This window comes from Battus philenor, unplaced genomic scaffold, assembly GCF_028537555.1.
Source record: "Battus philenor isolate CCGP_79_NKW_IND1 unplaced genomic scaffold, ilBatPhil1.0.hap1 SCAF_25, whole genome shotgun sequence".
In the NCBI taxonomy this organism is placed as follows: Eukaryota; Metazoa; Arthropoda; class Insecta; order Lepidoptera; family Papilionidae; genus Battus; species Battus philenor.
The window spans coordinates 777,348-803,584 of record NW_027181688.1 but is presented as its reverse complement, the minus strand read 5'-3'; the positions used below and the strand labels follow the sequence as shown (position 1 = coordinate 803,584).

At 33.6% G+C, this 26,237-nt stretch overlaps 1 protein-coding gene across 1 annotated transcript; it reads left to right on the top strand.

Moving 5' to 3' along the window:
• The first annotated feature begins 6,249 nt into the window (after window positions 1-6,249).
• On the top strand, window positions 6,250-7,209 carry LOC137924838 (ommochrome-binding protein-like). The gene has a single exon (XM_068768215.1). The coding sequence runs from the start codon at window positions 6,250-6,252 to the stop codon at window positions 7,081-7,083; it is 834 nt and encodes a 277-aa protein (XP_068624316.1). The 3' UTR covers window positions 7,084-7,209.
• The last annotated feature ends 19,028 nt before the right edge of the window (window positions 7,210-26,237 follow it).

Here is a 26,237-nt window from a genome sequence, read left to right as displayed (position 1 = left end):
GAATAATTCTTTGAGCTACGTATGTTACATCTAAAACAATTCATGTTTAATACATATTTCCAGGGTCAGCTTGAGAGAAAGCTAGTGTCTGTCTTCCCCAAAACAAAATCGTTTTGTGTCAATAGCCATCTGTTTATCGAGTATCGGTGTCGGTGTATCGGTATATCGAGAGCTCGGCTCAGGGTCGACATACCATAGGACCCCTTTTTTTAATGGCCCCCGCTATTGGGGGCCTCTCGTACCCCTATCTTTGGTGGGACAGGGACTTTACGGGCAATTTATTTTTTCACATAGTTATTTATTATTTCCATTCTCTCCTTTCGTTCTTCACATATTCTTTCAATCCATTCTTTCATGCCACATTTCTGCTATCTTTCCCTTTTACTCTGTGACCTTTCATTCCTCCCTCATTACATGTTACATTTTATCTTTATTTCTTTTCGTTTACATTTTTATCACATTTTATATCACATTTTGAGTTACATTTTATCACATTTTTTCTTATTGCCTATTTAAATTTTTTCTTATTTTCTTTAATTTTTATTTTTTTGTATCACTTTTTTAATTATTTCCTTATGATATATCATATATCCAGTATGAGAGGAATTCTTCCCTAGTATCCTTTCCGCCTATCAGGGAGGCTAATGACTCCTCCCTGATTTTAATGCCAGACCGGCACTCGAATTTGAGCCGGAGTCCCCCGAATGCGGGACACTGGGCCACAAGGTGGGCCACGGTCTGGTCCACGCCCGGTTCACAGAAGCACGAGGGGGTCCTCCTTGAGCTTGAACCTGTACCATAGGACCCCTTTCGAAACTCACCGACATAAACAAACTGCGAAAACTCATCAAGACATCTTTCCATCTCGCACAACTACTAAGCGGGCACGGGTACTGCAAGCAGTACCTGCACCGTTTTAAAATAATCGATAATGAGACTTGCCCATGTGTCGGCACAGTACAGACTTTTAATCACTTGCTCAGACACTGCTCCAGATTCGAATTCAAAAGACGTAACCACGTGACCTTATGTGAAAACCTTAATATACCTCCGTTCAACAGCAGAATCTTTTGATGAGTTGTCCCGGCACATTGTTCTAAATCTCAAGGAATTTAACGGCCTGTAGCGCTTGGGCAGCGACTTGAAATAAAATAATGTAGCAACTAATATATAATTGAGTGAAACTTACAAATTTTATTGTTAATATGTATAAATTTTATCTGTATTTACCCATAAGAGAAAATTGTATAAGTAAAATTGTAAAAATTATGAAACGCTGTCGTGCCTCGCAGCTGGGAGAAGAAAGATTTGTATCAAATAGCGGTAACACTCTCCCAACTGTCTGTTCTTAGTAAAAGCGAAAAAAATATTGTAAAAAAAGAAACGGTTTAACGAGAAAGCATCGCAACTCATATGTAGAACTGGAAGAATCGCGAGACCTTTGTAGAGTAATGCAGGAGAGTCATATGAGAGACCAATAAAAGGAGCAAGTAAGCAAAAAAACCTAAGTGTATAAGACTAGTAAAGATAAAAACTTAAATTGGCGATAAATGTAAAGATAATACGAATATAAGAATGAACCAAATTAAATAAACGAATAAAAATAAACAGAACTAAATATAAAACTGTAGAATTCTGGTTTGAAGGCGAAGGAAGTGAGGTGATAAATGTAAAATAAGGAAAAAAAAATTATAGAATTTCTTAGAATCAACTATAAATTAATAAATGACACAGGGAAGGAAAAAGACGAGAACCCAAATGATAAGTTGATTTTTTTTTTCGAAAAATACGCCCTATGTACCCCAGACAGGGGAAGTACAAGAGGCCCTCAAAGACGGGTGTCATTCAAAAAAGAGAAAAAATTATAATAAACCAATGAATCCAAAAAAAAAAACGTTTTAAGGAATTTTAATAGCGTTGTGTAACCTCCTTCGATGTCCAAGTCTTCAATTACGGTTGTGGAAGGAGAATGAAATCTGATTTCCTGTTTAATGGAATCAGGCATTATTTTCCGGAAGTCCATCGTATGTAAGAAAAGGACCAATATTTAGCCACTTCCGCACATGCAGTGGTAGTCGTGCAACAAAGTGCACCGCCCGCCAGCCCGCTGTATGTTAACTGTACTATTACAGCGATTAAAAAAAATCAACTTTCAGCTATTACAGGTTTTAATGAACTTTTAAAGTTATTTTAAAACTTATATGTATATATAATTATATATGTTATTTTAGCATAAAAATGTAAAATAGCATAAATAACATGACAATAACAAAATTTTGTGCGAAACGAAATGACGCATTAAAAATTTAATGTGAACGTGATCTAAGAACGAGATGCGTTCGAATAGAAATTGGCATAGAGACTTCAATACATTTAAATTATATAAAATATTAATTTTTATTAAATACGTTTATATGGTTGTCATTAATTTAGATATGTTATATGTTTGGTAGTTAAAGTATAATTTGAAATTAGTTAAGACTCGCTTCCTAATTTAAAATAACGAAAGAGTGACGAGAAGAGTGGTAGGTGAAAGTGAATCAAAATACATTGCAATGAGGTCGCTCTAACCCTACGAGGGTCATCAGCTGAGCACCATACCCGGCCTCCCTTCCTATAACGAGTACGGTGAATCTATGGAGTTCCGAGAAGCTATGTTTCTAGACTTTTTTGAAAAATTCATAAATGTCAAGCAACGATTCAGCTGAAAATAATTCAATAACTATTTTCGAAAAATGCAATGTAAAAGAAAATGTAAAAGATAATAAAGTTGTTGGCATGAAGCCTGTAAACAAAAAAGAAAGATATGAATTATTCCAAAGTGGACAATAGATTGAATGATCACATGTATAAATCCTAAAAAAGCCCGGAAAGGTCAGTCTGATAAAGAACATAAGAAGTAGAAGAAATCAATCAATAAATTAGATCTTTGTTCAACAGGCACTGACAAACTTGCCAGTTCTTTTCGAAATAAATCAGTATTTCCCAACATAGGGCCCACGCTCTGTAGGGGGACAATTTGATTGTTAAGGCGAGTAATTTGAAAGTGGATTCGACACGAGTTTAACCCTTTCACTTTAATATGAAAAAAATAACGTATGAAATAAACATAAAGGGCGTAAGATTTTTAGAAAGGCAAAGGTAAGGCACGGCACATAAAAGGTTTAAAAATACTGAAATTGTCAATTTCAGTATTTTTCGTAAAAAAGTTATTTCCTATGTCAGACAAATGACGTTCACTGTAGGATATTGGTCTCCCAATAGATTTCCGATACGACCTTAACAAAGGCTTTTGACCACCTTGTGGCTGGATATCGTACGCTGCTTTCACTCCGTGGTCTCCACCACAGAACTTGAAGGCTATAGCGGACATTTTTACTCTATTTCTTTTCCCTACTCGTATATATAGTGAAAATAGTTTGTTTATTTTAGTTAAATTAAGAAATCAAATGATAAATTTGCGTTATTTATTTGCATGTATTTTGTAATAATAGAACTCGAGCGTGTACTCGCCTTTTGTGAGATATTAGTCATAAAGCAATGAAAGAGATTGAGAAACTTAGAAAAATTTTGATTACTGGAAAAGTATGTGGTAGTCGAAGCAATACACGCCTAACTAGCACAAATGGCGTAACATAGTGCACGATTATCTTTCCAAAATTGTTACTAATTTATCCTATAAATATATAAATCACTCTTCGATAAACGCAAACAATAAATAAATAAATTTGAGATTTAAAAAATAATTAAACATTAAGTATACTCCACAGATTTCTCTGTAAATGTTAAAGAGACAGTCTTTATTATTTTGCAAGTTATATTCAGGCAGTTATTGGAGAAGCTCTGCAGAGACAAGATGTGAGTAAAAATTACTTATTTTAACATTTTTTTTAACTTATTTATCTTAAGTTACTTAAGTTTATTATTTATACAGATGTTTGAATTTAGGTGTTATTTGCATTCTTGCACTCTTGAAAATTCACATTTATATCAGATTTTTAGTATTTATTTATTTTAATCTTAGTATAAACAATTATGGATCTTTATAAACGGATTTAATACTTCTGGAGTCAATTTGAGACTCGATATTATAACTCAAAATTAAATTACCACGAGATATCTTAGACCAGAGTTCCTCAAACTTTTTTGTGTCGTAGACTTCTTGCCATGCTTTTCCGTGTTGGGTAGACCCCTACTTACCTGATATTGATCTCCTGTAAATTTCTAACTGTAGTGAAGTTTAGTGTTAAGAACTTAAAGTAAAAACACACGTTAATTTTTACATTTATTAATTGAATTTAAATTAAAGCTACTCAAAATAGAATTTTGTATCTGTAATATACGTAAAATATTAATAATTTTTTACTTCATGGGTACTTTAATAAATAATGTAAATGTTTTGATATTATAAGATAGTATGATGTAAGTAAATAGGTACTATCAGTGTATGTGTTGAGATCCACTATCGTGGACCCCCATTTACATTTCATGGACCCCCAATTTTTTTTGCTGACATAGACCGCTTGCAGGTTGCCATAGACCCCTAGGGGTCGATATAGACAACTTTGGGAATCACTGTTCTAAAGTCCTCCTTCCGTCCTTTGAGTACCATAATACCACACTGCGATTGCCAAACCATCTGCCATAGATGTCTTTGGGAGAGGCATTTGATACATAGTTTATATAGAGTGCTTTTGAAAGTAAAATTTGCTATCTATAACATCAAATAGCGGTCTATATCCTCACGTATACCTCTGAAAATCTAACGCCATTTTCTCAGTGGTCACCTGTTTTGTTCAAAACCAGATACAGCGTTCAGGGTCATGTTTGAAGATCAGAGTTTTTTCGATACTACCTGATTATGATCTTTATGATCATCATAATACTGCGATAAACAATTATATCCGCAGAAATATTTCAAATAAAGATTATTTTTTAAGAATACACCTATCCCCCTATTTACAAGGTACTTGTTTTGCACGTTTTCGCTTTTACACGGTTTTCCAAATAAGTTTTTTTTTTGTTTTAATAACCGATTTTATTACCATCTCTCATAAATACTTATAAACAAATAACTTCGAGTGATGAAAGTGAATTCGAATCTTCGATTCCGAAAAAAAGAATGAGAGTAATTTCTGACAGTGATAAAGGATAATAAAACACCTTTGGTTTTATTTTTTGTTCTTCTGTTTAATGTATTGTAATTATATAAAGAAACAGTGTTTCCGTAATATATTAAAAATTTTAACTTTTCAATGCATTTTATTTTTATTTCTGTGTACACCAAAAAATATTGAAAAAAAATCACAACTGTTAATTAGCAAAATTATGCATTATGTGCAAGTTTTTCGATTTACACGGTTTTGACTTGAAAATTTTTAATTTTCGATTTACACGTTTTTCTCAGGAACGTATCTACCATGTAAATCGGGGGATAGGTGTATTATACGAATGCGTCGTATTATGTACTTCGAGTACAGTATAATCACGCTTTTCGTATAATTATGAAAAAATTCAGATACTGCGGTGACAAGGATATGTTTGTAAACTTAATATGTCGAGGTAGCGCGTGGGACTGGCTATGCAATATCAGGAATGAAATTTTAAGTAAAATCGCGCATAATGTGTACGAAAGTGCATTCTATCGCCACTACACATACAACAGTGTGAATGGCATAATAAACACTAGTATTAAACATACTAATAAAGCCTTTAAGTAAATTTTGTTACTAACTTATATTCTATAGACTCAATAGATTCTGAAATAAAATTTATTATTATTATTTCTTTAGTATGTAATGGAATCAGACGTTACGTTACTTCGCGGAAGTCCATCCTAAGTAAGAAAAGGACTAATATTTAGCCATTTCCGCACATGCAATGGTAGTTGTGCAATGAAATGCACCGTCGCCAGCCCGCTGATAAATGCGCATGCGGCAAACAATGCGAATCACACAACCTGTGTTTGGACTCTGTGTTTGGCACTAATCGTTGTAACATAGCTCCTGAAGATGCCCTGTGGAGGGGTGAAACACGTGTTGAGTGATTTAACGGTGGCGGTTGTGTGATTCGCATTGTTTGCCGCATGCGCATTTATCAGCGGGCTGGCGGGCGATGCACTTTGTTGCACGACTATTGCTGCATGTGCGGAAGTGGCTAAATATTGGTCCTTTTCTTACTTATTATTTCTTTGTCATGTTATTTTATTTGTGATATCTAATCTAGTATCTAAAAACATTCTTCTTTCAGATGGCGTACAAATTCTTACTTATCTGCCTAATGGCTGTACCAGCGAAGGCTTTGGATGATACGAAAGAATGCAAACCAATTTTATATGACGGCAAATACCATAGCGAGCAACTTGTTAAAACAGACATTTATAAGCCTTCCTCCTTAGCTGTGGATCGCAAAACAAACACACTATACTACAGCTATATACATCGCACAAAAGAAATAACATATAAAACCGCAAAAGTCAATTTAAGAACTAAGGAGTACGTTGAATTGGATGTAAACAATGGTTTCTCAATAACAGTCGATGAAAAACATCATGTTGCATACATTGGTGGTTATAAAGGAGTGTATAAATATAATGAACGCAGTAACAAAGGACATCTAATCATACCCGGCGTTAATATCTGGAATGTATTCTACAAGAACGCATTATATTACATAGAGTTCTTAAGTCAAAAGATATATAAATATCAAGACGGTAAATCTATACCGTTTGGTGAATTGTCCGAGATCAAAGTATACTATTTCGTCATCGATGATGAAAACTATATGGTATATTCAAATGGCACTGGCATATATGGCAAGCAAATGGGTACAAAAGATACAATAACATATAAAAAATTCGACAGCGTTGATATAGTAAGAGATATAACTTTAGATAGAAACGGTAAAGTGTATATCGCAACTAACGAAGGTATATACAGGGTAAATAAAGTACATGAGAACCTGGAGAAGGTTCTAGAAGTTCAAGAGGCGTATGGTATGGCGTTCGATGGTGAAAATCATCTGATATATTCCAAAGAGGATGCGGTGATAAGACTTGTACCGCAGGATTGTATACAAGATTGAATAATATTGAAAACAAGGAAATGAAGCCACGACTTGTTTGCTATATAGCTTCGGCCTTGCAAATATTAGCAATATCATCTCTTTGTGTTTATAAATAATTAATTGTAATAAAATTACTTTATTAATTATCATGTCTTATTTCAACTCAAATAGTTTTTTTCAGTAATTTCCTTGTCCACTTATGTCATTTGAACTTTCTTTCTAACCTAATGCTTGCAGTTTTGTAACTAAAACCATGAGAGATATGTACGAACGTAAAATAATCATTTATTATTATGTCCTTCTCACAAACCTGATGTCATCTATCCTTTTCTAGTCCAAAGCGTTCCATTTTCAAATAATGTCGACTTCGAACAGAACGTTCTAGAATTTTTGACGAAAGAGTCGGTTTAACTATAATTGTATATTCAGTATATATATATGTAGCTGTTTATTGATTTTTATATAAATAATAAAAGATATGCATATACATATATATACAGGTTTATTGGTTAGGAGCATAAAAGCCTTGAAGGAGTGTGTATATATATATAGTTCATTTGCTGTCAATAAATATATAATATATCCTATAAAAATCAAAGGTTTAAGTCATAATAAATAATATATTACATAAAAAGTGTTCTCTAAATTCGTATTAAAATAAAAAAAATAATTATTGTTTACTATATGTCTTGAACCTTGTACTGAAGGATTACAAGTCTATTGCATTATAATTAAAAATATAAATGTAATATAATAGAGCAATCATTTCATACAAAGGACAATTGTAAAAATTTTAAAGTTTCGGCTTCATTCAAAAAATCTTTTACACCACTAATCACCCTGTATATAGTAATTTATATGTGTTGTATTATCTTTCTATTAGATTTAAACACCTTCCCAATTCTTATTTCTACATTACTCTATATATTGGACACCACTATTGGACAAAGTGTAAAAGGCATAAATATAATGGATTAACATTCTAACAATTGTAATTAGATGCTGTCTTTGTGGATTTAAAAAACAAATTTTAGTATACATAACAAGTTCTATTCTTTTGCTTTTTTCATTTGAAAAGTCAAGTTCCTGTCACCTGCTATATTTATAAACATGACCGAGCTGGTTCAACCGGTTTATGTTCTGCTGTGGCGACAATTGTGTGAATTTTATACGAAATCAATATATTTCTTGTAGTTCAACATATTGATAAAGAGGAAAAATCTTCAAATTATTATTAAAAAAATAAACAGACCTGACATGTTTTTGCATTTAAGGAAACATTTTAAATGTATTTTCTACTAATAATTAATTTCCATTTGCAATAATTATATAATCAAACATAAAATACATCTTAAAATCAAGGACTACGAGTGCGGTTCTAAATGAACCGGATTTGAAAAATATAGGAAGCAAGATAAAATATCAAAACAACATATACAATTCACAATATTAAAAATACATTGCCTAAAATTATGTTTAATAGCTAAATAAATTGATGATTAAATCAATTTAAAATTATTAATAATTATTTACTAATTATTAAAAAACCAGAAATTAAAAATAATAGAGAAATCTAAGTCAACAAACATGATAAAGGTTATATAAAACAAGTCAATGCTAATACTTTTAATCTTATTTATTCAAATACCATAAATATGTAAATTTATAAATTGTTTTTGCAATTAAAAATCATCAAAATGGTATTGAGTATAAAAAAATAACAAAAACAATGGAGAAATATTAATAAATATACAAATTATATTTTATTAACATGAGTTATAATAGCACCATCTTTTAATTTATAATAGAACTACGCAACGTAGTGATTTCATACGGTCTAACTAGATGGCGCTATTTTCAACAAATCTATGTACAAATTTATTGGATACAATAATTATAATATTATTCACATATAAGACTTTTTATGGGATTAAATCAACTTATTCTTGATTTTTAGTACAAAAAAAGATTAGCAAATTAATTAATTACTTTTCTGTCTAGTTATATCGTGCTTGAATTTTAGACTTGTCTTTAGGATTTTTTGCATAAATAAGGACTTTATAACTTACTCCTATATTTACTTTAAAAATTAAAGCTGTTCGGAATATCTGTTGTTTTTTTAAAGATATGATATATGCTTCCCCATTGATTTTTTATAGTCTCCGTTATTGGGGGCCTGTCGTATCCCTATTTTTGGACCGTACAGGGTCGTTTTATTTTTTTTAATAATTTTTTCACAGTACTTTTATTTGAACGCTTTTCTTGCATTCTCTTATAATCTTTCGTACTTTATCTTTATTTCTACATTTCTTCTGCCTTGTTCTTTCATTCATTCAATCATTCCTCACCTCATTCCTCAATTTTACATTCCTTTGACATTTTATTGTTTACACTTATTATTATTTTTAGCTTTTATTTCTACTGATCTCTATTCATTTCCAATAGGACTGGTTAGTAGAGGCCTATATCCAGTTACTTCTAAGGATTTGAACAATGTCGTTTACCAACCTTCTGGAAGGGTAACTGCGGATCCGTATACATCGGCATCGTTTCATTTTTAAACGCTTACTATATGGAACAGAGCTCCCTTAAAGATATCGATGAGGGATTTACCATAATTAAGGAAGACAGATACACTGACGGTGTTCGAAATACAAACATTCAAATTTGAATTAAAATCCGCGTTCGATTTCGAATGCGCTAGAATGATTTTGAATTTATCTTGTGACAAATCACCACATACTGAAGTAAATATTATTAAATATTCGTTAGGAACCAGATGTAGCAATCAGAAGGAAGTATAAATGACAGATCGTGCAACAATGTCGAACATATAAAACTGTAAAACGAAAACGAGAAATAAATACCAAATGCACACAGAAAGAATTTTATATTACTTCACTAAGAGACGCTCATAAATGGTAACCTCGACATTATCTGAACATTTAACCATCTGTCGATTGACGCCCACTGCAAGGAAGGCATTTGCGGGGAGCAAAGATATCTAAGAAGCTTGTTTGTGAGCAGTGGCAATCATATACACCTATCACCCGATTTACACGGTAGATACGTTCCTCAGGAAAACGTGTAAATCGAAAATTAAAAATTTTCAAGTCAAAACCGTGTAAATCGATAAGCTTGGAGAAAATGCATAATTTTGCTATTTAACATTTATGATTCTTTTCAATGTTTTTAGGTGTACTCGGAAATAAATATAAAATGCATTAACAAGTTAAAATATTTAATATATTACGGAAACACTGTTTTTTTTTTTTTAATTTAATTACAATACATTAAATATAAGAACAAAATATAAAACCAAAGGTGTTTTATTATCTTTTATCACTTGTAATTTACGAATATAGAAAATTAAATCTTTCAGAAACTGTGAAACTTTCACTCAAATACAATTTTCCGTAGATGAAACTTTAATTTTATGTGCAGAAATACAGACACAGTGCGCGTGTGCAGCAAGTCAGCGCATAAGCTCGGGATTCCCCGTGAAATGTGTACACAGCACACGTGTTCAATCACAGTAGCATTTAGTAGAGTGCGATGAAAACAAAAAAAAACTTATTTGGAAAATCGTGTAAAAGCGAAAACGTGTAAAACAAGTACGGTGTAAATCGGGGGATAGGTGTATAATTAATGCACAGAGTTTATAAAATAAGATACTATCCCGGGAATTGAACCCGCGGCTGAACGACACGATAATTAGTGTTTAAATATATAAGAGGTCTTAATATATAAGAGGGAGGTTCTAGACTAATCCCAGATAGACCGCTAGTTCCGGGGAGCGGCTTGCCTATTACAGCGGATACTCAATTACTTTAATGCAGTAAATGACCTTTTATACCCGACGACTTTTTATATATTTATTTATATTTGACAACATCGTATATAAGAGAACGTAATAGTTTAGGTGTAATATAGGAGATACCATTATGTGGTGTTGAAAAAATAATATACTGTTTTGAGAAAAAATTGTAAAGAAAATATGACGGTATATAGTTCACACACACACACACACACACATATATATATATATATATATATATATATATATATAAATAATTTATTTTACAGTAAATTTAAAAGATTTATTTAGTATAGGCTCTGTCGAAAGGCATATTATTCAATTTCAGAGTTTTTCATGATAAATATGTTTGTAAATTAATTATTACAATTTTAAGGTTATGTTTTTTTTCCTATATTAAATATGAAAAAAACGTGGGTTTTTAAAAACGGTTTGTAGCGTTTGGTCAATGACTTCAAATAAAATACTGTAGAAATCAATGTATAATTATAAAAAATTATATTGTTTATGTTTGTGTATTTATATATATATATATATATCTCGGCTAATTTCGGCTTCGTAGAGCACTATCTCTATCCCACACTACGTATGTGACGTTTTATCAGTCGTTGTATTTCGTGCGACAGAGATAACGCTCTACGAAGCCAAAATTAGCCGATTGTCTCTTTCCAAAGGTCGATTTGCAAATATTTATCGCCGGATACTACGCATTATTTCACGTTGAATCATTTAAAGCGATCACTTATTTACTTTAAAATAAATAATAAAAACTAGTTTTAATCCAAGCTTCTCTTGAATTTCATTCTTTAATTAAAAATAAATATGAGAGTTCAAATGCGGCCATATTTAAAACACCACAACAGACCCAGTTGTTCTTTAAGAACTTATAACATTTAACAATTTTTTATATACTTATTATATAACATATATAATTTAGCAATATTTATCGCCGGGTATTGTACTATACTTTAAAATATAATTAAAACAGTCGCGTCGTTTCTTATAAAGGGGATTTATAAAAACTGCACTACACAGGGTGTATACGATAGGCAATATGCCGCGCCTCTTCGCGTACGATGTATTTAATTAATTATTTTGCATCATCAAACATGATAGAGCGTTTTATAATGTTTAAAATTAATTATATTACAAACATATAATTGAATATTTATAATATGAACAACATTACCTTGTATTATTTATAAAAAAACTAGCTGATCCCGCAAACGTTGTTTTGCAAAAAAATATTTTTAATTTTCAATTTAAAAATAAGGGTTGATCGTAGAGGGGTGAAAATTTAGGGTTGTACGTATTTTTGTATGCTGTATCATAAAAAAATAAAAACAAAATATTTCGTCAAAAAAAATAAAAAAAAAATTTTAAGGGTGAACAACCCTTATCACTTAGGGGTATGAAAAATAGATAGTAGCCGATTTTCAGACATACTAAATACGAATATAAAATTTGGTAAAAATCGGTCAAGTCGTTTCAGAGGAGTTCAAGTTCGAACACCGTGACACGTGAATTTTATATATTAGATGTAAAAATTTGTCATGGCTTAAGATACAATGTAAATAAATACATTTAAAAAACTTTTAAGTTAAACGGTTTTTTGATACCCATATTGTGGTGGTTGTGGAAAAATATGTACCTAGTCCGCCATATTGGAACGGCGTCCATCTTGAATTTTAAATTTTGACATAATCATCGTGTTTTACTAGTTTTACCTTTCATTTGATATCCCTATTGAGGGGGTTAAGGAAAAATATATAATCCGCCATTTTGTATCGGCGGCCATCTTAGATTTATAATGTTATTGATTTTATTATATTGTATTGTCATCTAAATTAAATGTGTGTACCAAATTTCAGATCAATCTGACAACGGGAAGGTGCTTAAATTCTAATTTCTAATTTTGACCCAAATAAATAAACAGATTCCGTACGGGTCGAACTAAATAAAACCGTTTAATAAAACACACAAACGATACAGAATAGAATTTATAAGAAACAATACATTGCAGGCTTGGTTTTGGTAGAAGTTGATGATGTTAGCCTGGAGGCTTTTACAGATTCATCGGAACTAAGTTCACGGAGCGGAAGTGTCAGTTAAACACTTTAGAGTGTTTTAGACATATGCCACTTGAACCAGGGATGAGAAACACGCGGCGTACGGGCCACTTGCAGTCCGTTATATATCGGTGTTTAGCACTAATCGGTGTAACAACTCCTGAAGATGCCCCGTGGAGGGGTGAAACGCGTGTTGGGTGAATTTACGGTGGCGGTTGTGTAGTTGGCATTGTCTGTCGCATGCGCATTTACGAGCGGGCTGGCGGGCGGTGCACTTTCATGCACGACAACCACTGCATGTGGCTAGATATTGGTCCTTTCTTATTTAGGATGGACTTCCGCAATGTAACGCCTGATTCCATTAAAAACGTTATATATCTTCAAATAGCCTAAGTATTTCTAATTTTTTTTATAAAATTATAATTAAATGATAGTACATACTAAACCGAAACAATTTGTTTTAAGTTACTTATTTTTCGAAGGTATCGTCGATCAAACTAATTATGTTTGTGATGGTAAATAACTTATGTTACTATAAAACTTATCAAAAACTACCTCCGAGTAAAATGCAATATTAGAAGACTATACACATGTAGTTATTTTATGGATTCCGACTGATATTGATCAGCTTGTATCAGTGTCGAATTTTGCTTTAAAAATTAAAATATATTCGTTTCTTTCTTTATTTTCTAGTAGGTTTTTAATTTTGCATTATAACTTATATGTGTAACCTCTTTGCTTTAAAATGTAAGTTTTTTAATCAAATGTATATTGTAAATATAGTTTAAAAAAATGAAAATTTAAATTAGTTATTAAAAAAGGTTTGTCACCCCTGACACAGTGTCTGACTGACGGTGGGTTTTCAATAACGTCTCAGCAAAAGATAAACTTAAAACCGACATTGCGGTCGGAGCAATGTAAGGAACGCCGCCGCAATGTATAACGCATTCTGACAAACGTCGCTTTAACAGACAGCGCGCTATTTGAAACAACGCCGCAATGGACAGCGTTCAATTTGATACGCTCGCTCTATTGTCGAAACTTTTTTATAATATTTTCTTATATATAATAGCAATCTAATTTTATAAGTGTAAACATTCCATTTGGAACAATCAAACGGAATACATCACACAACAGTGTTTAGTTATCTCACTTGATAGAAAGAAATGAAATATATTTGCCACATATCGGAGGCTATTTTTCTAGATAGTGCTCTTTTATTGTCTCTATAAAAGCTGACTGTTATTTAGCGCATCTTATTGGTTCTGGTAGCTCTTTCCATAACTTGACAGCGACAACAGTGAAAGATTTCTCCATAAACATAGTAGAATGAGCAGGCATAGTCAATTTTAAGTTCTCCAATGATCTAAGAAACTTATCATGTGAGTCACGTAAGAAAAAAAATCTAGATTTAAAGTAAAAAGGAGTAAGCGGGTTAAGAAGGAAAAGGAAGAAGGTAAAGGATGCGGGCATTCCGGAATCGAATCGGCAACCGCTTGAGATTATTACGAACTTCAGAAAAATGTTCATATTTTCGCAGACCAAATATGAACATAATACAAAAACTCTGAAGGCTTTCAAGGTTGTTGTTCTTCAGTAATATTGATACAGCTGACATTAGCATAATCAAGGATGTAAAAGGAGAAAAGACTGACTAATTTAATCTTGGTTATCAGGTTTAGGTAGTGCCTAATCTTTGAAGGTCGCCCAAACGTAAAGACCTAATAAATGCAGTATTTTTTATCCTTTATAGGCGAAGCATTTGACCTGTATCTCGTCTGATATTAAGTAATGACGATAGCTACAATGCTACATGCTTGTCTAAACCTGTTCACTCTTGTCTTAAAGACTCCTTAGCTAGAATTATCTGGAAACAATGACGCCGGTAGGTTGTTGTAATGTGAAGATCGAAAGAGAAAGTAATTGTGAAGGATGTGAGATAGAGGATATTCATATTTATTCTTTATATGGTAAGCGTTGACGAGGTCTAAAATGCTACATGCTGGCCTAAACCTGTTCACTCTTGTCTTAAAGACTCCAAGTTATAATTGTCTGGAATAAAGACGCCGGAAGGTTGTTCAACTAGGCAGTTCGCACTACAAAAGTATTAGGAAAACGCTTAGTGGATGGAATTTCAACCGTGGAAAAATCCGTGTGTCTTGTTGTCTGATAAAAGAAAGGTGATGGAGGATTTATTTGGTGTTATTCACACTCTAGAAAGTTCAGTCTATAGAACACAAACAAACTGACAGCTTTTCACCGTTTCTCTAATTTGCTAAGTTTAGCGTAGTGATTCCCAAAGTGGTCTATATCGACCACTAGGGGTCTATGACAACCTGCAAGGGGTCTACGTTAGCAAAAAAAAATTGGGGGGTCCATGAAATGAAAAGGGGGTCCACGATAGTGGATCTCAACACATACACTGATAGTAGTACCTATTTACTTACATCATACTATCTTATAATATCTAAACATTTACATTATTTATAAAAGTACCTAAAGGGGGTTCAGCGCTGTTACCAATCTCCTAACGAAAAAAAGAAACAGACTAAACATCATTAGCCAAGGATATTTAAGATTAACCCTTACAAATTTGACGCCAAATGTTGATAATTTATTATTAAAGCATCAGGTTCATCCTTCTCACTAAAAATATTGACTTATTGATTATGTTATTTTATTTATAGTTTATTTTATGTTTATTTAATGTAACGTATATTTTACATAACAGATACAAAATTTTATTTTGTGTAGTTTTAATTTAAATTCAATTAATAAATGTGTAAATTAACATGTGTTTTTACTTTAAGTTTTTAACACTAAACTTCATTACAGATAGAAATTTACAGGAAATCAATATCAGGTAAGTAGGGGGTCTACCCAACACGGGAAAACATGGCAAGGGGTCTACGACACAAAAAAGTTTGAGGAACTCTGGTTTAGCGCTTACTAAAGCATCGTTTCCAAATATTCTCTTGGCTTATTTCTGTATGGAGTCCAAAGCATCGAGCTATGAAACTGTGAAAGTTTGTAATTAGATATTTACTATTATTTCACCATCATTTCAGACTCAGGACATCCACTGCAAGGTGTAAGTCCTCAAGAATCTATTGGTTCATCATCTCATGGTACAGACTGGAGAACCTGATGACTCTAACAACCTCGGTCGCGTGAACAATGTTCCACAGGTTATCCTTCGAGATTCGTCAGTAACTTTGGTTCTTCTGCAGTTTTTTTTCATTTCTAATTTAAATATCACAGCGAAGTTCAGAATATAATCCACTCCATTGTCCTCTAGATGACGTTAAGTTTCTAATAGATTCAGGCGTTACTTTGCTTTGCTTGTCCATCCTTAGTAAGAAAAGGACTATTATATAGCTAGCTCCGCTATGTACGACTACTGCTACATAGCGGAAGTAGCTATATATATGTCCTTTTCTAATCTTAAATTTTTATTATAAGACTCACGGAGACCAATATAAGTATGTAAAAGTATATATCAATGTCTTAATATCATGAAGATGCTAGGCAAAGTGTTCTGAAAGAATAATTATGATGTTAAATATTTGTTTTATCTAATATATAAAATTCTCGTGTCACGGTGTTTGAACTTGAACTCCTCTGAAACGTCTCGACCGACTTTTACCAAATTTTACATGCGTATTCAGTAGGTCTGAGAATCGGCTACTATCTATTTTCCGTACCCCTAACTGTTAAGGGTGGTCCACCCCTAAATTATTATTTTTTATTTTTAGACAATTTTTTTGGTTTTTATTTTATTATGATACAGCATACAAAAATAAATACAAACCTAAATTTTAACCCCTCTACGATCAACCCTTATTTTTATTTGTTAAATAAAAGCTTTAATTTTTTTTTTGCAAAACAACGTTTGCGGATCAGCTAGTAGTTATATAAAAATTAATATATAAAGAAGAAAATTTAAAAAATGGATAAATTTAAGCACTTTACTTTTTTGTCTACCCACTTGAAATCAATAAAAAGGTTAACTTTTTAAACATCATTATGAACTAATAAACATGTGTGCTAGAAGTGGTAGTGATTCATTTTGTCAATGATTATTTATAAACACGATTAGAGACAAAGTTGCGGTGGGGCCCTATTTTGTTTTGAGTAGTTTATAAAGAAAATTATAAAGAAATTAATTTATAAAGAAAACAGATATATTAAAACGCGTTGAGACAAGGTAATGTCTGCGCCAACCACCGCAACATGTTCCGAACGCATTCCAACATAATTAAAAAGCGAAATACACCACCCCCTGTGATTAAAGGCGGCCCACTCACCACCCTTCCCCTATTTCTTTCCGCGCTGGTCAGTTGCAACCCGACTGCCTTACTATCAACGACGTAGCCTTAGAAACTGAACACAAAACAAACCTTTCTTTCGATACCTTTCTTACATGTTTAAAGAGAAATATATTTAAAAATGTCGCTACAAAATCTTATTACTTCAGTTTAAAATACAGAAATATAACCGATACGTGAAATGGCAGACAGATTTAAACGAAAAATTTCGTCGTACAAACCGAAATCGAATTCGCAACCGAAATAGTGTTTTATTGTTGAACAAAAAAAAAACAAACAAATATGGTGTCATCGTGACATTTGGATACGGTACAAAAAAACAAAATGGCGTGCCGAACGCTTTTTCGCGCCAAAAAAACAATGATGGCGCTCGTTGTGTCGACAATATTTTACCTTTTCAAAATCAAATTGAAATGACGACATCTAATGTGTGTGTGTTACTGTGATTTATTAAAAATGTGAACTTGTGCTAGTGTGATAATTGTGTTACTTTTTGTGTGTGTGTTGGAGACAGTTTCTTGGATCAAACTCCTTATTTCAGGTTCGTATGTTAACAGACTGCATTACTTTTATATGGCGTACGGATTGACGTGAAATGTTCTTTTTTATACCCTCTTTTCTTATGTTACTATATCATTAATCCTCTAGTACTACTAAAACAATTTGCATTTATATATCTATCGTATTTAATAATATAGATAGAACATATATAACCATATACATTAATTAAACTATACTGTGATATATAAAGAAACCTACAATATTTTAGAAGCGAAGAAAAAGCAAGAAAGATTATGATGATGTATGGAAGAATGTGAGATATTGTGAAGAAAAATAGAGAAATATATGAGTGATATTGTGACGGTCAAAAGGAGAGTGAAAGAAATATAAAAAGAAGTAAAAAAAATATTGAATTATAAAAAAACTTGTCTCTATCAAGATTGTGGTGAATGATGACAAAAAGTCTATATATACAGGGTAATTAGTTATAGGTGTAAGTGTAAAAAATGTAAATGTATATATCATTCGTTTAAATCCCCCTATATAAAGCGATCATTCTAAAAATCTATGTAACATATATATGTTATCGTCCATTTATACAGGGAGATTGGATAGGTTTAAAATGCTCTAAAGAGATATAAGTATATGTTGTAATTAGAATTTTGAATACGCTTTTTCAAACTATATTATTATAACTTTGTTTATTATTTATGGATAGGTTGTACCGTGCATTGATAAAAAACAAACTATACCTTCACTCTTTTAAGGCTTTTACCTATATCAGAACAACCTTCGAAAATTCGTATACATTAATACGTCGACCATTTATACACACACACACACACACACACACACACACACACATATGCACAAACATTGATATATATATATATATATATATATATATATATATATATAAGATATCTTGTGTGACTTATTAATTGTCAAATTCTGACTGTTCATTTAGTTTAGTGAATTTAGGTAAATGTTTTAAACTGCTGTACCATTTTCTAATTTCTTCTTCACCTCTATTCTTAATTTCAGTCATCTGATTTATAATTCTTTTCTATTTTGCATTCCATTCTGATCTATATTAAACGGATATACCGTTTTTTATTCCATTATACACTTTTTACAATTATCTACAATTTTATTATCTATTTTACATGTGTAGTACGCCTGATTTTGACAACAATGTGTCTGTCTGATGTTGGCATTAGCGATCTTATTGTCTATGGGATATGAGTGGGCATAGAACAGCTCTTTACCAGCACTGGACAGATTAATTTCATCCCACGCACCGCGAAGATTAATATTATTACTACCACACACCCCAGTACAGTTAGTATTACATCAATACCTCGCTTTGCGTCGTTTTGCGTTTTTTCGTTGCGTCGCTGCTTAATTAGTACTAATTTTCACTGTGCGTCGTTAGATTTTCGAAGTTGCGTTGTTTAAGGTTCGAGCCTTTATATAATGACAATTTCATTTTAAAATATCTAATAGATTCAGGCGTTACCTCGCTGAAGTTCATCCTAATTAAGAAAGGAACTAATATATAGCTACTTCCACTAGAGATTCATTGCACACGGGCGCTACAAGAGCTGGAGCCGTCCTTGCGTATATATGTTACAACATTCTTTTACACAATTTCAGTCTTAGAAAATGTATGTCTAAAGGTTTCTTTCCATATTTTAGTTCTATCACTTTTATTTGTTACCTTTTATGTTTCTTATAACTATTTATTGCAAATCCAGAAAGATCTGGCGATGCTCCCCTTTGCTCTTTTTTTTTTCTTTTTTTATGACCCCTGCTATTGGGGGCCTCTCGTACCCCTATTTATGGTGGGACAGGGACTTTATTTGCAATTTATTTTTTCACATAGTTTTTTAATTTCTTTCTCTTCTTTCGTACTTTATTGTCTCTTTCGGTCTATTATCTATCTTTCATGCTACAGTTCTTCTATCTTTCTCTTTTGCTCTGTTCAATCTTTCATTCTTTCCTCTTTTGTTATTACATTTTTCATTTTACATTTTTCATTTTTTTATTGTACATTTTTATTTTACATTATTATTACTTATCCTATAATTATTCTCTATCACAGTTTTATGTATCACTTTAGTTCTATTTTATCCTTTTTTTATCTATTTTCTATTTATTTATTGTGTTTGCGTTTTATTCCTTTCAATGGCAGATTTTGCAATTGTTTTGCAGAGGGCTATGAATGAGTTTTAATCTATTCCGCTTATCAGGGAGGCTATTGACTCCTCCCTGATTTTTACGCCAGACCGGCACTCGAATTCGAGCTACCTTTTGCTCACTGATAACGCGATGTTCTCTTTCTCTATTCTCTCTGCTAGAAGAGACTGACATTCCAATGTAATTAACCTGAAGACGGGACAGTTGGTGTTCACCACTCTCTACCTCCTCGTGACAAATTTGGACTAGCATCATGTCTTGCTGAGACGGTGTGCGAGACAGTTGGTTATTCTGTATCAAACACATGTCTGGACATGTTTGGTTTACTGCCATCTTTGTTATGTCTTAAATAAATATAAGTTCCAAGCTCTTGCTAGAAGTGTGTTGTTCGACTTACAGGAAATCTAAAAGTATTGTCTTTTGGGAATGCGCTGCAGAACTACACGTTTTTTTTTAAATGGTCCCCGCTGTTGGGGACCTCTCGTTCCCCTATCTCGTGTGGGACAGGGACTTTTTAATTCTAGTAATTTATTCATATTTTTTATTATTATCATTTTTCTCTTTCATGTATCATCTTATCTGTCGTACTGTTTCTTTCGTTCTACAATTTTCCCAGTCTTTCTCTTTCATTCCACTAGCCATACATCCATCCTCAACCACTACATTCTAGGTTTCCTTACTATTTTATTTTGCAACATTATTTATTGTTCAAATATTTAACACGTATTTTCTTTGAACTACACGGTTTTATCCATCTCTGTTTCTCTATAGAACTAGTGGGAAATCAGCTACCACCATTACACTGTGAAGTTTTCTTGAAGGCATATCAAAAGTTTAGATCTAAAGTTTCTGATCCACACAGCCTGATTATGGTACGATCTACCGGCATCTTTACTTTCCAAGAGTTACCCCAGGTCTGTTCAAGATCAAAGTGAAGGTACCAACTAAGTCTTTGTGCTTCATCTTTGACTATATCGTCGCATTTCAACACGAAGACCCAATAGTGGGCAGATAATATGCAAGATAATGAAGTTTATATTATTGAATCTAAACGACCTCGGATATATGAATCAGTGATCTTCCTTTATTTGGCACGATCACCCACATGTGTTTCGAAATATCATTTAAACGCCTTTTGTTCACCTGTGGGCGAAATTTATTAATTGAGGTTTATACAAAACCACGACACCACATCTGCAAATGCAAAACATTAAACTGCAATTATTTATTCTTTTTTTATTAATACTAATTTGTATCGCTAGTGCAACTTGCTTAGTGCATAAAGCTAGTGGGGATCCCGCTATATATATATATAGCGGGATCCCCACTACTAGCAACTATATATAAGCGCTACAAACCGTTTTTAAGGCCCACCTTTTTTATATATAATATACGAAAATAAAATAACCTTAAAATTGTAATAATTCTTTTACAAACATATTTATTGTGTATATATATATATGTACAAATATATACACATAAACAATATAATTTAAGACTCTTACTCAATTATACATTGATTTCTACATTATTTTATTTGAAGTCATTGACCAAGCGCTACAAACCGATTTTAAGGCCCACGTTTTTTTTTCATAATTAAAGGGTAATTTAAGGTAATTTTAAGGTTATGTTTATTTCTATACGAAATAAACATAACCTTAAAATTGTAATAAATCATTTATAAACATATTTATCGTGAAAAACTTTGAAATTTAATGAAATGCTTTTCGCCAGAGTATAAGCTAAATAAATCCTTTAAATTTACTGAAAAATAAATTTACGTCAACGATTGATAGTTTGTTATAGAAACATATATATCAGAGGTGGTAAAACTTCTTGAAAGTTCAAGCCATTGTTCGAAATTATAAATATATCGCGAACCGCAATATAATACTCATTTAAAACACGCAAAAGAATGTTTATATAAAAATCATATTTACTAAAATTATTTAAACAAAATTACAAAATATGTGTTATGAAGTTAGATATATGCACACGTATATGACAGCACTCCTAATAATACTTAAGACACCGGTTAGTTAATTACGATCGGTGTTTGGATTTCGCTTATTTTATGCTGCAATAATAATAATTATTATTATTCACGCCAGTAATTTGTTCAGATTTCTCAGCAGCTGGCCTTGGTTATAAATTTAAATATTGAAATTATTCGACAATCAATCGGAGTAAAAAATAATCGTTCAAAGAGCAGCAGTTTGGCCACCCCTGGTAAATATTGACCTACGAATGAATGTGATACTTTACGGAACCTTATATCAAGTACAGTAATTTTATTTTCATACTTTAGATTACGTTAATAGAGATCTCTACATAAATGTATGTAAAAATACCTAATGAGAGGTACCCACAAATAAAATACCTAATGAGGTATTTTATTTGTGGGTACCTCACGTTCTACTTGTCACATATGGGGCAGAAACGTCACATATTTCAGCTAAAAAAATTATTTCCCATTCTCCTTGTTCTTCTACTTCTATTCAGCTTATGGGCAACTATTGCAAGGCATAAGCCTCTTTTAAAGATCACCACTACCTTAACTATATCGTCGGAGTACTAAGTGAGAGATTCCCACGCTGCATCTTCTTCTTTTTAGTTGACAGACACCCACTGCAAGGCATAAGCATTCCCCAAAGATCGCTACGAAGACTGATCCTGCGCTGCCACCCAGCGCTCTTCGTGACCTGAACCATGTCGTTGTCCACTTAGTGGGGGAGAGATTCCCACGCTGCATCTTCTTCTTTTTAGTTGACAGACACCCACTGCAAGGCATAAGCATTCCCCAAAGATCGCTACGAAGACTGATCCTGCGCTGCCACCCAGCGCTCTTCGTGACCTGAACCATGTCGTTGTCCACTTAGTGGGGGAGAGATTCCCACGCTGCATCTTCTTCTTTTTAGTTGACAGACACCCACTGCAAGGCATAAGCATTCCCCAAAGATCGCTACGAAGACTGATCCTGCGCTGCCACCCAGCGCTCTTCGTGACCTGAACCATGTCGTTGTCCACTTAGTGGGGGAGAGATTCCCACGCTGCATCTTCTTCTTTTTAGTTGACAGACACCCACTGCAAGGCATAAGCATTCCCCAAAGATCGCTACGAAGACTGATCCTGCGCTGCCACCCAGCGCTCTTCGTGATCTGAACCATGTCGTTGTCCACTTAGTGGGGGAGAGATTCCCACGCTGCATCTTCTTCTTTTTAGTTGACAGACACCCACTGCAAGGCATAAGCATTCCCCAAAGATCGCTACGAAGACTGATCCTGCGCTGCCACCCAGCGCTCTTCGTGACCTGAACCATGTCGTTGTCCACTTAGTGGGGGAGAGATTCCCACGCTGCATCTTCTTCTTTTTAGTTGACAGAAACCCACTGCAAGGCATAAGCATTCCCCAAAGATCGCTACGAAGACCGATCCTGCGCTGCCTGTATCCGGCGCTTTCCGTGAGTTGAACTATGTCGTTGTCCACTTAGTGGGGGAGAGATTCCCACGCTGCATCTTCTTCTTTTTAGTTGACAGGCACCCGCTACAATGCATAGACCTTCCTCAAAAATCGCTACGAAGACCGATCCTGCGCTGCCCGAATCCTGCGCTCTCCGTGACCTGAACTATGTCGTTGTCCACTTAGTGGGAAGCATACCCACGCCGCGATTACCCGCTCGTGGTTGCCACTCGACCCCTGACAGTTTCACAATAAGAATTAAATAATAAAATTTCATAATAGTACGAAAAGTAAAAGGTTATAAATTGTAAATTATTTAATATAAATGCGATATGTATTTAAGATATAAATTAATAAAAAAAAATTAATAAATGGTAAAATGTTAAATAAACACAGAAAACAAAATGGAAAAGGAACAGGCGATGTATGAAAGGTAAACGAATGAATAGAAACGAGAGATAAAGTGAGTAAAAAAAGAATGAATGAATGATATTAAGACTGATATAAGAAGAGTGAGTAAATAAAACATTTGTACCTTTGTATCTGCGATAGGTAAATCGTACATCGCCCAAAAATGGGAGCCGAAATACAAAATAACTCATATATTAGTAGTGTAACTTTAAATAAAAGCTTAAAGAATTCTTTATTTACTCCGTATAGTCGAATCTTCAAACAGACCTCTGACGTAATATTCGGTGCAGACGACCTCGATAACGGCCTTGCTTCCTTGCGACGGCTGCTCATGAGTTGCTATGCGTCCCTATCTAACCTATAGTTGTAGAATTAGACAATTTGTGTCAAATAAGTAAACTTACAACTTCAATTTAAAATAAGAACAGTGTTCTTATATGATCTTTAATAAAACTTTAAAATGGTAAACGATCAGTGCCTAAACTACACCCTAAACTGCCTTCTCTTATATAGTCATATATATGTACGTTTATGGGTATATATGTGTTTGTATATGTGGGAGTGTGTTGTATTCTGAAATGTGTATATCCTAAACCGCTCTCTCCTTCATGTCTCTCATCTCTATCCAAAGGTTGTCTGGTAGAGATCGCCTCGAGCGATAAGACCTCCGCCTGTACTTCTATATGAATTACTTTTATTTATTTTTATTTTTTGTTATTGTCTATGGTGAGCAAAAAATTGTAAATAAAAAGAGTAAATAAGAGAAATTCATAAATAAATAGATATGTTGACAGTCGGTTTTATATATATATATATATATATATATATACAATAGGTTGTCAAATATCTCCCTTCCGCCTTTTTGTCTTTTGAATTTCGCGGCTATGTACAAAGCGCTACAGAGCTCGTATCTGGCAATACTATACAAAATTTGAAAGGTCTTGACATAACCTACAAAACGACGCTATGCATAATTAGATTAGATTATTTGGATATTGCGTTCAACAGTTATAGACGTGTAAACATGGAGTTCACTAACGCCGAAATTCGCGCTATTTTAAAGTTTTCCTTCGTTAAAGGCAAATCCGCTAGATAAACGTTCCGTGAGATTAATGGTGTTTTGGGGGATGGTACTCTATCACTTTGAACCGCGGAGGAATGGTTTCGACGATTCAGAGCCGGCGAAAACGACACCATGGATAAGCCAGCCGGTGGAAGACCTGTGACGACAAATACCGATCAAATCATGGACTACATCGAGTTAGACCGGCATGTGGCATCTCGTGACATCGCCCAGGAGATGGGAGTTAGTCACCAAACCATTTTAAACCATCTGTAGAAGGCTGGATACAAAAAAAGCTTGATGTTTGGGTGCCGCATGATTTGACGCAAAAAAACCTTCTGGACCGAATCAACGCCTGCGATATGCTGCTGAAACGGAACGAACTCGACCCATTCTTGAAGCGGATGGTGACTGGCGACGAAAAATGGATCACATACGACAATATCAAGCGAAAACGGTCGTGGTCGAAGGCCGATAAATCGTCCCAAACAGTGGCCAAGCCGGGATTGACGGCCAGGAAGGTTTTGCTGTGTGTTTGGTGGGATTGGAATGGAATCATTCACTATGAGCTGCTCCCATATGGCCAGACGCTTAATTCTACCATCTACTGCGAACAACTGGACCGCTTGAAGCAGGCGATCGACCAGAAGCGTCCAGAATTGGCCAACAGGAAGGGTATAGTGTTCCACCAGGACAACGCCAGACCACACACTCGTCAGAAGCTACGAGAGCTCGGATGGGAGGTTTTATCACATCCACCATATAGCCCGGACATAGCGCCAAGTGATTACCACCTGTTCCTGTCCATGGCGAACGCCCTTGGTGGTGTAAAGTTGAACTCAAAAGAGGTTTGTGAAAAGTGGCTGTCCGAGTTCTTCGCAAATAAGGAGGGGGGCTTCTACGAGGGAGGTATTATGAAGTTGCCGTCTAGATGGAAACAGATTATCGAACAAAACGGCGCATATTTGAACTAAATCCGATCACTGTAACACTTTTTATAAAGCATTGAATAAAGAGCAAAAAAGCGGAAGGGAGATACTTGACAACCTGTATATATGACGAAAATATATGTCATATTTTGTACATTAACAAAACACATTAGTAATTGAATTGTTGTTACATAATATAAATAAAGTAAAACACGTACAATACCCGGCGATAAATATTGCACATCGACCTTTGGAAAGAGACAATCGGCTAATTTCAGCTATATATAAACAAAGTTACGTTACTTGAAAATCTTTCGTCTTGACTGACTTCCACTATGTCTACCGTACACTTTAGGTAGACTTATATAATCATGATTTTTACTGCATGCAGGTAGT